Source organism: Tribolium castaneum, chromosome 6 (assembly GCF_031307605.1).
Source record: "Tribolium castaneum strain GA2 chromosome 6, icTriCast1.1, whole genome shotgun sequence".
Taxonomy (NCBI): domain Eukaryota; kingdom Metazoa; phylum Arthropoda; class Insecta; order Coleoptera; family Tenebrionidae; genus Tribolium; species Tribolium castaneum.
This window is the reverse complement of record NC_087399.1, coordinates 9,608,472-9,625,130: the sequence shown is the minus strand read 5'-3', so window position 1 is coordinate 9,625,130 and position 16,659 is coordinate 9,608,472. Positions and strand designations below refer to the sequence as shown.

The 16,659-nt window shown below is 29.2% G+C and overlaps 2 protein-coding genes and 1 non-coding gene across 3 annotated transcripts in view; 1 reads left to right on the top strand and 2 right to left on the bottom strand.

Annotated features, from left to right (window-relative positions):
- LOC103313800 (uncharacterized) overlaps positions 1–15,016 on the top strand; it is a 64,228-nt gene extending 49,212 nt beyond the window's left edge. Inside the window, exon 3 of the mRNA XM_008197989.3 lies at positions 10,293–15,016. Within this exon, the coding sequence (XP_008196211.1) occupies positions 10,293–10,768 (476 nt within the window). The 3' untranslated portion in view covers positions 10,769–15,016. The remainder of the gene's footprint in view (positions 1–10,292) is intronic.
- Pym (Partner of Y14 and Mago) overlaps positions 1–16,659 on the bottom strand; it is a 442,733-nt gene that overhangs the window by 132,463 nt on the left and 293,611 nt on the right. The window lies entirely within an intron of this gene.
- Positions 1,324–6,560, bottom strand: LOC103313799 (uncharacterized). Its single transcript, XR_010334572.1, has 2 exons — positions 6,136–6,560; positions 1,324–1,745 (listed from the first exon to the last, which is right to left on the bottom strand). It is a non-coding gene; the product is annotated as an uncharacterized LOC103313799 (transcript).

The following is a 16,659-nucleotide window of genomic DNA, read 5'->3' as shown; positions in this document are numbered from 1 at the left end:
TGTAATTTTTTTATAAAAATTTTGCAAACTTACCTAAAATTTGGAAAATATAACGTACTAAAACGTATACCCGCTCATGTGTTCCAGTGCCGAACTATTTTCGTTTCACGATTTTTTAAAATTTTGATATAGTTATCCATGACAGCAGTAAAATATATTGCGTAAATAACTTCAGCATCGCTTTATCTGTCAATATGTCCAAATTGTTTACCAAAGAACATAAAAAAATTTGTTGAGACCTTATTTCAGTAATGGACGTCGGGTTAACGTAACTGTCATGGATAACTAGATCAAAATTTTAGAAAATCGCATCATATTAACGTAATATTTTATCCAAAAACGTAGTTATTAAAATAAATTGATAATTCGCTTTTTATTCGTCTTAGTATGACATATACTGGTAAAAATTGGTGCTTTGAAACAAAAATTAAATGTTTAATTTGTGGCTAAAAATTAAAACTTTTACTTGTAATATTCAGTTAAAAAGGTTGTCACTTTTGTGCATTTGCGAATAAAATAATTTGAAAATGCAAAGTAAAAGTTGAAAAGTTTGTTGAAAGCTTCAATAAACCCGTTTCTGAAAAACCCACGACTAAAACCTTTACCTTTTGAAGTTATTAAGTCATAAATAAATATTTGATTAAATTAGAATGACAACAATAACATACTCTATTAAAAAAATTTCAATTATTACTTACGTAAACTGTTTTTTTTTGTCTTTTTATCTATTTTTCAAAAAGAACCATGTGTATTAGATTCTTAGAAGTCATTATTCCCAATTATTTTTTTCAAAAATAAAATCATTAGTATTTAATTCAGAGCTAAAACATTTGTCATTTCAATTAAATTTTAATTACCTGGTTTGGCTTTGCCCATAACGGAGCTGGATAATGGGGGTTCTACTGTACGAAAAGAAAATTCAAGATCTAGGGACTGTAGTTTAAGAGTTGATATTGATGATTCAGTGCCGCAGCAAATTTCTGCGGGTTTTGCTTTGGCATGGGGCGTTCGAGCCCGCGAAAAATATGTCAAAACAATTACAAGGATGATAATAGAAATGGGGTGGGGCATGTTCAAGCCGGGGAATCCTGGCGTATGCGGTAATTTAGATTGGATGTGTTCCAGCTTGTACCTACGTGCGCGATTCCCGGATTATAGTTTCTTGTTGCAAACAAGAACATAATTGAAACTTGCTTCATTAAGTTCCATATAAAACTTATTTATTTCTGTTAATATCCCCAGGAAATTTTCACTAACCCTCATCAAAGTAATTGACGTTTAATTAGAAATTAATATCGACGGCGAATGGATTCACAACTGGGCCGGAACTAGAGATACGTTTTATTCAATTTATTAATAATACACAACTTGGCGTTTTATTAGAACTTTCTCGTTGAGTCGTTTTAGCGTTCTCCTCGCCCGATCAATCACTTCGATCTTCTTTTTCTTGGCGGCCTCGTTGCCGTGGTCCATGAAGTCGTAAGCTTTTTGCCAATGATTGTGCAAGTCGTCTTTCAAAGTAGCGTAGTAGAGATCGATTTGAGACATAGTCATGGATTCGATGGTACGTTCAATAGATTCCAAAGCATCCATCATATTCTTTAATTCGACTGGAAATATCTCGACTTCGCTGCTGTTATCCAGCTCGCTCTGGTTGTCGTTCAGTTCAAAGATTTCGGTTACTTCTGGCTGGGACGGGAGGATTTTAGGACGCTTCGAATGCCTTTGGCCCATTTCAAACATACCTGTAACAAAACACACTCGACTGTTTCAGTCCCATTAATTAATTATTTACCAACGAGTTTACCCATTCACGCGCTGTGTAACTATATTCTTAATTCGATTTGAATTATTTATTCTGAGAACTTACAGATGTGATTAATATTGGACGCTGTGCGAATTATTCTTACATCCAGCTCACAATCGAAAGTAATTAAATTATTTTTTATAATATTGAAGCACCAAATTGGAACACTTTGTTTTTCAAACAATGAGTTTTGAAGCCTAATTAAACCACTCAAGCTTAAACAAAGATACACAGAGTCGAAAAAAGGAACAACCCTATTAATTAATCACAAAATACATTTTGTTACAAAAGAGAGAGTTTAAGGAATCTATTAAAAATTGATTACCTGATCGATTAATTATACTTTTACAACACTGGCTATTATTTAATTTTTCCGGTAAAAAAAGACAGATACACACAAAAAATTGTACGTGATTGAAATAAACGTACGATTTTTTAAGTTCTTATTTTATATTGGAATAAATTCCCAATAATAATTTTTAGCGTACAGGTGCAGTTTTTTAGTTTTTGATAATGTACATTATACCGTTGTTTTCGATTTTCAAATTTCTCTCACAAGTGAGATAAAGCTGTCAGTTCTACTCACGAGTGAGTAAATCTGGGGAAAATTGGGGCAAACAACGAGACTGTTTATTTCATAACTATAGCAACACAGGTCATTACGAAAACTGATTGATTTTTTTGGATTTTTTTACAGTGCACCTGTAAGATAAAACGTCGTATATCACACGTGATCGAAATGCCATTATAAAACTCGTGAGAAGTGTCCCAAACGTGCGCAAGCGCATTCGTGGGTCAAAATTCTCACTCGCATATAATGATGCATTTCTATCACTTATAATATAATATACAATCTGTCTATAAATGAATGTAGGATCGTAGTAGGTATTGACAGTTTGCCGCTTTTTTCAAGAAGAAACGAACAATGTTAGTATATGAAAAATGTGATTCTACTGGTTGTCTGAGTAGATAAAAATTGGTACTTTTCAGAAATTTTATAGAAATAAAATAATTAAATGCAGAGAATTCTAATTCCAAGACCACCTGAGATCCTAAACTCTTTTGTAAACAGTCCGTACTATAACAGTGGCAAGACAAAACATTTTAAAATTTTCAATATATCCTCAAAATTTTTCTAAAAAACTGAAGAGTTTAATGTTGCAAACAAAACTCCAAAAAAATACTCGCGCAAAAGAAATTTTGATGTTAAAGAAAACTAGTAATTGTGATTTAACTTTCAACTGGATTAGCTTTCAATCATTCACAGAAAACAGAATGTTTAAAATAATCACAGAAAATAAATGTTGAAGATTCAGCGTCAAATGGTTATTTATTACACAAAAAGATAAACTTTTATTTTAGCTTTGTGAGTCCTTAAGAAGATATTGGTGAATGTTATGGTCATGTACAATACAAATTTTTATACCATCCTCCAGTATTAGAGTAAATAACTGTGTTATTTTGATTGATAATAATTATAAACTTAAAAAATTGTGACGTTGTGAGCCTAGATGATAGAATTTCGCATTTCTTCATGAAGTGGATGGTAGATAAAATACTATTTTATCGTTTACGATGAAATAATAAACTGTACGATGAAAACGAGTCGCTTTCTGTGGTTTTCAAGGATTATAAAAAATTATGTATTTTATCTTTCGTTTTATGGACTGATAGTTTGAAGGTTGGTTTCTAAAAGAAATGTTACATTAACTAATCACGTAGCTAAAATTGAACAAATCAGATGCTCAAAGACAAGAACATAATGGCAAATCAACTTTTAACAAAAAATTAAATTTTAGTTCATCTTTCTTTAAACCGGATTTGAAAAAAATTACTAGCTAATAAGCCAGTTTAGAAAAACAAAAAAGCACTCGTGTTAATACCTGACAGAAACAGATTATAACTTAATTATAAATGTCCAGATAATGCTGACAGAAGTAGAATAAGATGAGAAAACAAAGTTTGTTAGAAACAGAAGAATAAATAAAAGAAAATAATAAGAAGAAGAAAATAATTTTCCAGAAGAATAAAAATTGTTTAAAAAAGACCTGGCAAAAGTGTCTTTGTAAGTTTGTACTCAGTCAAATGTTTAAAACTTATTCTGAATAAGAGAAAATTGTTTTATTGGGTAAAAATCAAGCACATTACAAAAATAATGAACTAATGATGATAATAAAAATAATAACATGGTTGAATTAAAGAATTCGAAAAATCAATTCTTTGATACTTTTTCTTTGGAAATATTTAGTAACATGTTGTCTTTCACCGATGATTAATTATAGTCTTAATAATAGTTCAAATTTGTAAAAATTCAATTTCCAAAAAAATGTTACATAGGCCCTTCATTCACTAAGCTCTTAGGTTAGATTAAATACTAATGTAATTTAATGTAATGTAATTAGTCACATTACTACCTACATATCCAAAAATAAATTTTTATTTGACTTACTATGTTCTAGGCTAACGAATTTTTTTTGTAAAAAAATACATTTTTTGGAAACTCTCGAAAAATATTTTAAATTTGCTAATAAAACCTGTACCATTAGAAAGCTTAAAAAATGCTATTGTACGTGAAAACAAATACAGGATATTCTATTTGAAAAAAAAGTTATTGAACATTTGGTGTTTTTACACATCCTATACATTATTTGCATACTAATACTTTAACAAAAAAATAAATATTTACTAGAAGGTATTCTAGTATACTTTAATTTATCGACACATACTAACAGGTGATCTTGCAGTGATTTTTCAAAAGTGTTTTTTTTTATAACGAAACAAAAAGTGATAGGTCTATAATAGTTTATACAAAGTGTTATTATATTTTTAGATAGAATCTAATTATGCAAAAATGTTTAAGATATTCTATTACAAAAAAACTTAAAATTATAACTCTGTATACAACATTTTGTGTACAATAAAAATATTATTAATTTGTAGACAGTATTTCAAATAGCAAAAAGTTATGGACCGATTACACACCTCCGGATCACTGTGTATAATTTGTATCTACTAAAATTGTCACATTTTAAAAAATATTCGTAAAAATTGCTATTAAGGGTTCGCGTGAAATATCCCAAGAGCTAAATAAATATTTGTCACATTAATCCTTTTTTCAGATGTAAAGCTGATTGTTACTTGGTATTTTAAAACTATTAGTTGACTCAAAACTATAAAAAACCCCAACGTTGCATTTTCTCTCGAAATTAGTTATTTTTGCACTTGAAACAATTAATAGCTAACCTAATTTATAGTTCTACAGATCTAAAACATTAATAACTATTTTACAATTTTATCAATGTTATTTAAAAAAATAATTCGTTAAAATGCGACGTTGGCGTTTTTATAGTTTTGAGACAGCTAATACTTGCCCTAAATTACGTTAAAAATGTAGTATTCTAAAAACAAAAACAAAGTACACAAATTTGTTTATGTTAAGAATATTGGTTTAACGGGGGATTGGGAGGAATTTTGCTTAAAAAAACGAGGCAAAAACGCTAACGTGGAGTAATTTAGCTTGAATTTATTTCAAATAAAGTACAAGCAGTAAGAAAAAAATTTATTTGAACACTGAATTCCTGTGAGAGTTGTAACAGAGTCTTTCATTCGGAAGTATAATCTACTTTTTCACATTTATGTTAGGTATACTTCTAGAGTCGTGCAAAATTCAGTGCAATTTTCAGTATTGTATGTTTATACACATCTTGAAATGGCCCTTTAAAAACCTTTGTCTTTATTTTTGAAGGAAAATACTTGAGGTTGTTAGAAATGCAAAGTGCTTGGCGCTGTATATTTATTTAATGTGGTCTGAAAAACTGAATACATATCATATTGAACTATAAATTAACCCGTAATGTTAGTTCAATAATGGATAGGGCAATTAATTACAAGATAAATAATTAGGTCGTAAATAATAAACAAAATACTTAGCCTAATTATTAATGGATATTGGTTGTTATCATCAGTTATACACAATAAAAAGTTCGTGTAATATTTTTTTCGGGTTGTTTGACACGTCCATGTCCGCGAAAATTTATTATTTGTTAACCAACATGAATCCGCCACGATTATTTCCTCTTTATCGTTATTGTTGAATCAAAATCCGTCCAATTTGGAATATAAATGTCATTTTATTTATCGCGTTCTGTCGCCCTTCTCCATTATCATTACACAAAAGCGACCATTTAATAGAACAAGAACATAAAACATTCACGCCATTCAAATTCATTATTGACCGAAATAAAAAAGGATTTGAATCTATAATTAATTATTGTTGGTTCTGCTTTTTCGTTCTTTGCCTCACTAATTGTACTAAAATATTGACTTACCTTTTAGTGTGTTATGTTGTTCTAATTGGGACGATTTTTTCCATCGCTCTTTTGACACTGCATGGGAATTGAAGCAATAAATTTAGATAACGCTTCAGCGGTGATAATAAATCGGAGATAAAATGCTTTCCAAGGGATTGGTTTTTATTTTTCCGATATTGATACGAAAATGATTAGTTTTTACAAACTGTTGCCGGTAATTGTATGGGTTTTCAATAAGCTAAACCAGATTTTCGATAGTTTATATTGGCGCTAGCAATTAAAAATTAACAAAATATATTTTTCATTAATATTCGATTGGATTATTTTCGCACCACATTGATTTACTGCATGTTCTAAATATAGAACAACCAAATGGCGATGACGCGATTATCATAATAATAACGGTGATAACTGCTATGTTCAATGTTTTATGATTATACCTAGCTACGGTTTTTTCCTTATAGTCAAGCAAATAAGCTTTTACCTTAATCAAAATGTTGGGGATAAGCTTTCATTTTTGATATAAGTTATTGATTGTGAAGTATAAAGTATATGTATAAAATCGTTTAGTTAAAGATTTTTTTTTCAATCACCGAGAAGCGGTTGAAAAAATCGGTTACAAAAACCTAAAATTGGACAAATATTTTTATAATTTTTCTTGTAAACGATTTTTCAATAAATGCAGATTTATACTTAGTTATAGACATACAAAGCTGAGTTTTGAAAAGAAAAACCAAAAAAATTGCATTTTCTGGTAACGTTAAATTTTTGAGATGCAAAAAAATTTTATATTTTAAAAGATAAAGTCTTACATAGACAAGATAAAATAAAACTAAAGTTTACATAAGTTTTTGTTGCAAGAATAATTTCGATATTTCTAACACTCACCAGCAAAATGCCCCATAGGTGAAATCACAGCGTATTTCTCTCTGAAGCCTGATTACCGCTCTCGCAAATATTTCAAGGGCTAAAAATGGTAAACAATTAAAATACTAATTATTCTCACGGCAATAAATAATGTGAAACGGATTAAAATTTTGTAATATAGTTTTTTTGTGTCACTTTTTTGGCTTTTTAAGTGAATATACGAGAAAAGAATATTTTTTTTGTCTTTAATACGTATGTATATTATAAAAAATTATTTGTTAATAATTAAAATTCTATTGAGTTGAATTGAGTTAATACATTTCTCAGTAAATTGAAAAAACTTAAAAATTTAAGTTTTTTTAATTTACTAGAAAACTTATGGCACATTTTATTTTTTACTTATTAACTGAAACAGCTTCTGTATTGCTAAAACATCTTTTATACTATTTGGTATAAATCCAGCTATGGGTGATCGTAAAAAATGGGACATCTAAAATTTACAAACTATTAAATTATTGTCATTGAAGCCAAAATTTGTCACAAATCTTTAAGGCTAGATGTTTAAAAAGTTTTTTGGAAATTGCTAAATCAACAGTGTTAGTTATAATTTTTTTGGAAATGTAGACAACATTAACGAAATGAACTGATTATTATTAGTACGTCACAATTTTTATAATCTTATTTCTAAAAAGCCAAGTAGGCAAGAAATTTCAAAAATTTTTAATTGTGTGAAAGCTGGTACTAAGACGTAAAATGAATAGTAAAATTCGTTAGATGAAACCGTTTTACTCAACCACTTTTCGTTTTGGAGTTATGAATATTTTTAGAAAAAAAAAATACTTAGAGCGGTTCTAGGTTATCACGAAAACATAATTTTGATGCATTTTTGCATTAAGTCTTTCAGTTATCGAAAAAACGCTAAAATCTACACTTTTTTACATTTGTTTCTAATTTTTTCGAAATGGATTAGTAGGAGAACAATGTTTTTTTAAATAGATAATTAAAAAAATAATAAACTTTGCAAGGTTACCTCTAATAGTTACGAAGTTATTGCCCAACTAATTTTCCGAGTCTCGAAAATCGAAAAAAATCCAAAAATTCAAACATCAAAAAATCGAAGCAACTGAATTTTTTCGCATTTCTAAGAACACTAAAGAGTTGTAAAAGCATAAAAAAGTTCATAAATATTTGATAAAGCTACGAATATTAAAAATTCATATTATTGATTTTTTTAAGATAAATGTTTTTGATTACTCAGCTGTTTACTCGAAGTAAACTGTTTTGTCATTTAGAATAGTGGCGTTTGTTTATAAATTTGTTATTGGATAAAATAAAAGTTAATAAATTAATTAGTAAATAAAAAACCTTGAAAATTCATGAATGAAGTTTTTTTGGCACTAAATTTGTAACTAGGGTCTAATTTAACACAGAATTACCCAGAAACACAAAAAGTTTTAATTTGTGATCTTTTTGACTCTAAAAAATGTAGATGCTTTGTTACCGATTTTTCGATAGTTTTGAAACAGCTAGTACAGTCGATCAAAGTAAAAATGACGCCTCAAACATAAAATAGAGAAAGCCTATTTCAAACAAAAATTATATTGATTAATTTTATATGAAAAATTTTTTAATGCACAATTTTCTTTATGAAATCGTAATTATTTTATTAAAAAAACTCAAGTTCTTTATTTAATTAACTTGACTTGTATCAATGTTTATCAATAAATGCCAACTTAATTTCAATTAGCTCAATACTGAATTAAATTTTTATTTTGATTTCTGTAAAGTAATTCCTAAAGAAACTTATTTTGAAACTAAGTTGGTTGCGGTTAGAAAGTTCGACATCCACAGCAAAAATGGTTTATTGAAGCATCATTTTCACTTTGTTTGACTGTACATACTTATCAGTATTATCATCCCACTACTTTTCAATGCTCTAACTCGCTGTTTATTTCAGTATATAATATTAAAAAATCAAAAGAACACTTGTCTGCACTGTGGTACTTATTTAATAAGTCAAAAAGTGACAAAATTTTAATCTATTTTCGATCAGATTAATTAGCTTTTTTAATGTTTGCCATTTTTAGTCTTCGCAATATTTGACCCGCTTTAGAGGGAAAAATTCTTTGCAGCATATTTGTAAATTGTAATAACAAATATGCCACGTTACAAGAAAAATGTATTTTTTTTAAATTCTTTTAACCAAAATTCAGCATTGAGTAATTACATTAAAATGTGCATTCATTGTCAATTTTTGCCAATTTTTCTATAGTTTTAAAGCAGCTAGTACAGTCGATCAAAGTAAAAATGACGCCTTAATCAAACTTAAAATAGAGAAAGCCTATTTCGTACAAAAATTATATTGATTAATTTTATATATAAAGTTTTGTAGTGCATAATTTTCTTTATGAAATCGTAATTTTTTTTATTAAAAAAACTCAACATTTTTATTTAATTAACTTGACTTTTTTCAATGTGTATCAATAAGTGCCAACTTAATTTGAATTAAGCTGAATAGCTGAATACTGAATTAAATTATTATTTTGATTTCTGTAAAGTAGTTCCTAAACAAACTTATTTTGAAACTACGTTAGTTGCGGTTAGAAAGTTCGGCATCCACAGCAGGAATGGTTTTTTGAAGCATCATTTTCACTTTGTTGACTGTACATACTTATCAGTTATCATCATACTACTTTTCAATGGTTTAACTCGCTGTTTAGTTCAGTAGATAATAGTAAAAAATCAAAAAGTCAAAAAAGTGGCAAAATTTTGAAATGTTTGACCACGCTTTAGGAGAAAAATTCTTTGCATCATGTTCGTAAATTGTAATTGTAATAAAAAATATGCCATGTTACAAAAAAAATGTATATTTTTTTAAGTTTTTTTTTAATCAAAATTCAGCATTGAGCAATTACATTAAAATGTGCATTCATTGAGAAATCTTTCGCAAAAATAAGTTTTGAGCTCTATTTATAAGGAAGACACAAGTATGTAAACGCAAAATTTGTCTAATTTCAGGTTTTTGTAAATTTTTCTGTATATCATCCTACCCTACACTCTGTTCATTAACAAAAAATGTCAAAAAAGTCAAGAAAACATGATATAAAATTTTATATGCTTTACAATTTTTATTTAAATTGTTTCCTATCTTTTACACATTATTTTGGTTTTTTGAACCTTTTCTCGGAATTAAAACGTTTTGATTTAAAGACTTTATGTGACTGAACTAAAAATTAAAGCTGAAAAAATTTTCTGCAAGACGGTATTTTACAATTTTAAATTACAAAAAATTTAATTTTTATTTTCAGCAATTCCCGAAGAGCGGCCCAAAATCGAGCACCTGCAGGAGAGCTACCTCCTCGGCGACGAGCTCCGGGCCAAATGCACTTCCGGTTATGGCGACCCTAAACCTGCCCTGACCTGGTACGTGAACAAGCAGCCCGTTTCCGGCAAGCTCATCCAGGAACTGAGTTCCTCTCCCACAAAGCCATCAAACGACCGAATCCATCTCAAAAGCACAATCAGCATATTATCCCTCCACCTGGACAAGAAGATCGCCCAAAACCGGGCCAGAACCCCTCTGGAAATCACCTGCGAATCCTCCATCGACGGCATAAACCAAGCAGTCGCCCCACCTTTGGCCACCACCAAAACCACCATGGTTCTGGACCAGAACCAGATCGTCAACAACCAGAAATTGCACTCGCCGTACTCGGGGGGCTCCAAGGTGGCGCACAGGGTGGCTTCAGTGGTGTTGTTCGTGGTGGCGGCGCGGTGGTGTTGATGAGTTGGTAAGGTGAGGTGGGTTTTTTGTTTAGGGACTTTCTTCATTTTTTACGATGTGTCTGTGTTTTTTAATGATGGAAATCATATCACCGATCCTCTGTAGGCACTATTTATGATTAGACCAAACGTTTTTCGATTTTATGATAATAATGTGATACGGGACTCGAAAACACTTTGGTTTTGTTTAGCTCAATGTTTTTTTAACGAAGTCATGGTTGTTATTAGACTTTTCTATTGTTCAGGATGGTTGTGATGCGTTTTCACGTAGATTTTTATCGAAGTGTTATGTTTAGGACCCTCTGTGTTTCATATCGGACGAGGGATGTCTCAAATTGCTGACTTGCTTCAATCAGTTCGAGTGAAATGTGGCTGTGGAACAAATTTAATTAAAACAGTTTCAAACTTGCAAACTAACATATTTTTTTTAATTGTAATCTTGTTTGTATTCTCAAGCCTTTCAAGAATTTGATTAAAAATAAAAAAACAACAAAATAATATAACTTACTGTAAGTATTGCGTTCTCGGTGCATATTTTGGAAATACAGTGTCCACATACAGGGTGGTGTAATTAAAAAAATAACCATTATTAAACAGTGATATTAAATGGGCTGTGTTATAAGGATTTTCAAAATTTTGACACACAATTTGGTAAAATGTGTTATAACAAGAATTAAATTGAGAAGCAAAAACTGTAAGCTTCTCGGTTATATCGCGTTTTCTCCAAATTTAATCTTTGTTTTAGTAAAAAAACTAACTTTTTTAAGTAAATATTTTCAAAATTGGCACAATTGCAAAAAATAAAAACGTCCACTGATATTTTTGTTCCTGATTTTGATTTACTTTTTTTGTATAGTTCATGATAACTAAATATAAATCTTAAATTTTTTCGCAAATATTTCTAAAATTAGCACTTTTACTCTGTAAGTAACACAACATGAATAAACAAATACGAGTTAAACTACAGTTTGTTAAAAAATGTTTGAAATTAAGTAACTTTCTAACAGACCTATTAATGCTGAACAAAACAGATTAGTTAAACAGACACTGTGGTATTTGATTAATGTTTTGGTTAAATTACCGGACAGACAAATAAACTGTCTATTCTAAAAAAATTGCACTGTAGTAATTTTATTTTATTTTATTAATCCGTGTTTTGGTAGAAAATTTATTTATAAAATAAAAATCTAAAATTATTTAAATAAATATTCCCAATACTACCAACTGCAGTATTGAAATATTATAAGAGAATAGCAAATTTTAATTATGGAATTTTGGTAATTTTATTAATTATTATTATTAAAACAAGGATTGAAATGGGAAGATAATATTTATTAATGATACGAGTGCGAAAACACAAGTTTAAAGATCTAGGGCTGTTGTTGCAACGAGCGTATGCGTGTTATTCAATGTATTTTGTTGGTACATTTTAATTTAAAACACGTTGCTATGGGAAGCGTGTTTTAAAATAGTGAAAGCACCTTGCTATTGGAAACGTGTTTTAAAATAATGTTTATAATTTAGGATATTAAAAAAAGGCTTAAAAGGTTTTCAACAAAAAAATAGTTAGCTTTACAAAGTACGTATTAATTAAATTAACGAACACATTTTTTTGTTATATGGCTTCTTTTTTAAAAAATCCTTTTTAATCCTTTTATTTTTATAAATAGTACACTTTGACATTCTTTTAAAATTCATGACGGCACTTGTTTTTCTTTATTATAAAATAAAATTTAATAAATATTTATATTTTTAGTGTAATTTAAAAATTAATAATCACACAGCATTTAGCGTCTTATTTTACCCCTAATCTAAAGTTTTTTATAATTATTATTAATTAATTGATTAATTAATTAATAAGTCCAACATTTAAAACAAAATAGTTTTAAATATTGCTTTTTGCAAAAATGTGGTTTATTTAAAAAAAAACAAATACAGGCTGGGGAATTCAGACTCATGCTGTATGGGTATAATTAAATACAAATTTAAAACTCAAATATACCTACGTAATCCTAGGGTTACATTTTTTGACGTATTTTTTGTACAATAATTTAATTAAATATTTATTATTTTAAAATAAAGCACTAAAAATAATTTTAATCCTTAATGATATCGATCAATTGATATTTTATTAATAATAATATTTTAATATTAACATTTGTTATAGGAAATTGGAGAAAAATTCTGAAAGAGAAATAAATTAAGTATTAAGTAGCAAATGCTAAATACCGTCTGATTATTAAATTTTGAGATACAACAAAAAATATTTTTCGCAGAATCAACTAGTTCTTAAATATGTCTTAAGGCTGCACAACAAAACAAAATTTTAAAAGATTCAATTTGTATATTAAATGGTCGGTTAAATGCTGTCTTATAGTGAGGAAGATTTTATTTGATTTCAAATAATAAATACTTCAAAATAATCTAAGGAACAAGCGTTGGAGAAAAATGGACTTTTGACTGTAATTACGAATCGACTGAGACTATTATTACAGTATTTTTTTAATTTGTGTTATATATTGCTTTATTTTCAATTAACGCTTTGTTGAAAAAGTGCTTTTAGCCTTTAATTTTTGTGAAAGTATCTTGCAATAACTACGTCACTAGATTATTTTGATGACTCTGTTTGTAATTTAGTAATTCTTTGAGGATTAAAATGGGTAACAAAAACTTACAAAGCGTCATTAATTTAATTCGCAATTAAATGCGTGATTAACTGATCACGTGACCAAATTGAAACAGTCTGGTTGGTCCATTCGCGTTGTTAACTTTTAACAACGCAATTAACTTTAATTTAGGATTCTATAAACCGGCTCTTAACGTTAGTTCCTCAAATTATAAGAGACAATTAAACTGACGCAACTTTTATAATTATTTGCTTCTTATTATAATTTATCTTTTAACTTCTGAATTAGAAATTGCAAATTTGGTAAACTTTTAGAACTCTCACTCCTTTGTACGAAATTTTTGGGTAAAAAATAATGGTTAAATTAAGGAGCATAAACTGTGAATTGAATAATCAATTTTAATTTATTTAATTAAATTAAATCTAACTAATTTTTTACAATGATAAACGCATAGAAATGGAACTGATTTTTTGTTCTGTGAAAACAATCTTTCGATTCAAAATTGTTAATAACACTGTAACCAACCAATAAAAAAATTTGCTCTCTACTTTGACCCAAATTTGCTAGTCTAACAATTTCATCGATATCTAAAATGCGGGTTAAAAGTAAGGCACTCAGTTGAGGTTATTTTTTACGTGAAATGGTTGTTTTTAAGAAGTAAGACTTTAAAATGAATTGCGCTTCATTTGAGCGATGTGTCAACAGAAAGATAAATAAATCTTTGCAAGTTGAATGGAGTGTAATCGCTTTCAAACTGCCATAAATATCTCGAAAATATTTTTATAGGTGTTGAGTTTTTGTGCGAAGAAATATCGGTCCGCTTTCTCCTTTCTGTTGAATCACGGTGAGATAAATCAAAACCCTTTAGTCGAAATAAATTATTCGGAACGTATTTCCAGCTCAGCAATTTGAGACATCCTGTATAATTTTTTCCACATCTCTAAGATTACGTTTTGCGGCTCGGACTGGCCGTTTTTGTTCCCCTTCATTACCATAAACATCCTTTCCACCATCGTCGAGTTAAGCTCAGCGCCTCCCACCCCATCCATATTTCCTCCCCCCATGCCAGGCCGCAGGGCCGTAATTTAGGTTGCTCCACAAATCTTTGTTAAATAATGTGATCCTAAATTTCCAACGATGTAAATAATAGTAGATATATGTACATACTTGAATACCACACTTGGCAATAATCCTATAAGTATTATGTTCAAGTAGTTACTTCATGTAAATGTACTGAATAAATCATTTTAATAATGTTTGCACGACGTAATGACCCGAAAGAAAATTAATAGCCCGGCCCTGGCGACGGATTTATCTCATCCACAACGAAGTTTTGGCACGCGCCACAGGGCCGGACTCGTGCGAACGCTCATTATTTTTGCACACATGGTGGAATTGTACAGCACGTATTTTACACACACACACAATGTAAACTCTTAGGCTAAACCACTCAATTCGAAGACGTAAACCTAAACTCAATTAACTAAGTGTTAAGGATAAAAACAAGAAAGCTAATTAAGGCCAAATACACTAAACTACCAAAAATAAAATCTATTTGTGATGATGATGTTTATGAAAATTATTGTATTATATTAAAGATGTTAATATACGAGTCACGAAGAGGTTTTGTGCTTTTTTATTGCCTGGGGATGTTTATCGGGCGCGAAATTGAAATAATAAATCTGAGGAGCGAAACGGCCGGGTGGGGAAATATCGAAAAGTGGGACCACTTTGTGCAACAGCACTGGAAAGAGGATCCTATTTTAAGTTTGTTGACTTGTTTGATCTATGTTATCGAAACAATTCGCGGCGTTTAAGAGACGTTCTCGGTTGTTATTTATTGAAGAGAGGCGGCGACGTGCCCTTTTAAACTGTTTGGAAACACGAGGACAAATCGGAGTTTAAACGGCAAGGACTTCACTCACAAAGAACGCTGCCTTCATCACGAATTATAACCGAAATTTTCGATTTAGCAGTTTACACATTCACACATTTGGTGCATGAAAGGTAAGCAAATTTATTTTTCACTTACACTTTTACTTAATGCCGCCAGTATTGTTTTTTCAATCTAAAAAATAATATAAACTCAATAGCTACCAACATATTTTAAGTTTGGTAATTGTTATGGTTTCAATCAGAGTAAAGTGTATTTTATTTTGTCTATATAATTTAAGTGAAATTTCTAAAATTTGAACATTCAGTGTAGTGTAGATACTTAAATAAAATGTACCTAGCAAACTTTTAGTATATTTTATTTCAAATTTCAATGTTTTCGTAGTTGTTAGCTACATAAACTTCGCAAAAATTTACAAACTTTGTATTCTAGAATGTAAGATTTTTTTACAATAACTGCACTCTTACATTGTAGATAACACAAAAAATGCGAACTATGTTTTTGACTCGAATTACAAACTAAAAAAATCAGTGTTTGTGACAGGTATATTTTGATTTGCTGAAAAAAATATTTAAAATTTATTAATTCTTATTTCATTGTTAGCGAAATACTTGTGACATGTAGCTATACGTTTTGCTGATAATTGGTTGCAATCTAAACAAAGTGCAACAAATTATTTTATATACTGACTTGACAAAGGTACAGCTTTTTTGAATTTAAATTAGTGATTTGAAGTAAGGACTGACAAAATTTTTTCATAAAAGCTGAGAAAACTATTATTTATATTTTTTCTATTATTTCATGTTTTGAGTGCACATAAATCCGTTTTTTTTTGCCCGGCGCATCCACCATTTTTACGCTTTAAATAATTTGGGTAAATTATCTAATTAAATATTTACTTTTGCACATCCATCATTATTGTAACCTTGTTTCACCTATTTTTGGCCTTTTCGATATCCACATTTACTTTAAAATCTTTGGGGCCGGCTTATAGAGCTTTTTTAAAATATTATTCGTTGTTAAAAGTTAACACATTTGTTCAAATTGGTCACGTGATCAGTTAATTACGCATTTAATTGCAAATTAAATTATTGACGCTTCTATAAACCGGTCTTATATGTTCATTATATTGAAGCTAATATTTGCCCGGCGCTTCCACACTAATTTTTACACTTTGCAAATATTTTCATAAAAATTAATTAGTTTTGCTTATGCACTTCTTAGTTTTTACCTACTTTCTGCCTTTTCTATGTCTACATTTTTTTTTATATCTTCAAAAAATTTTAGTTAATTTCTGTCTGGTTCATTCACCATTTTTGTACTCATTTTATTTGGTTTATGCAGTTTTGAATTATTTGTTATTTTTTTTTC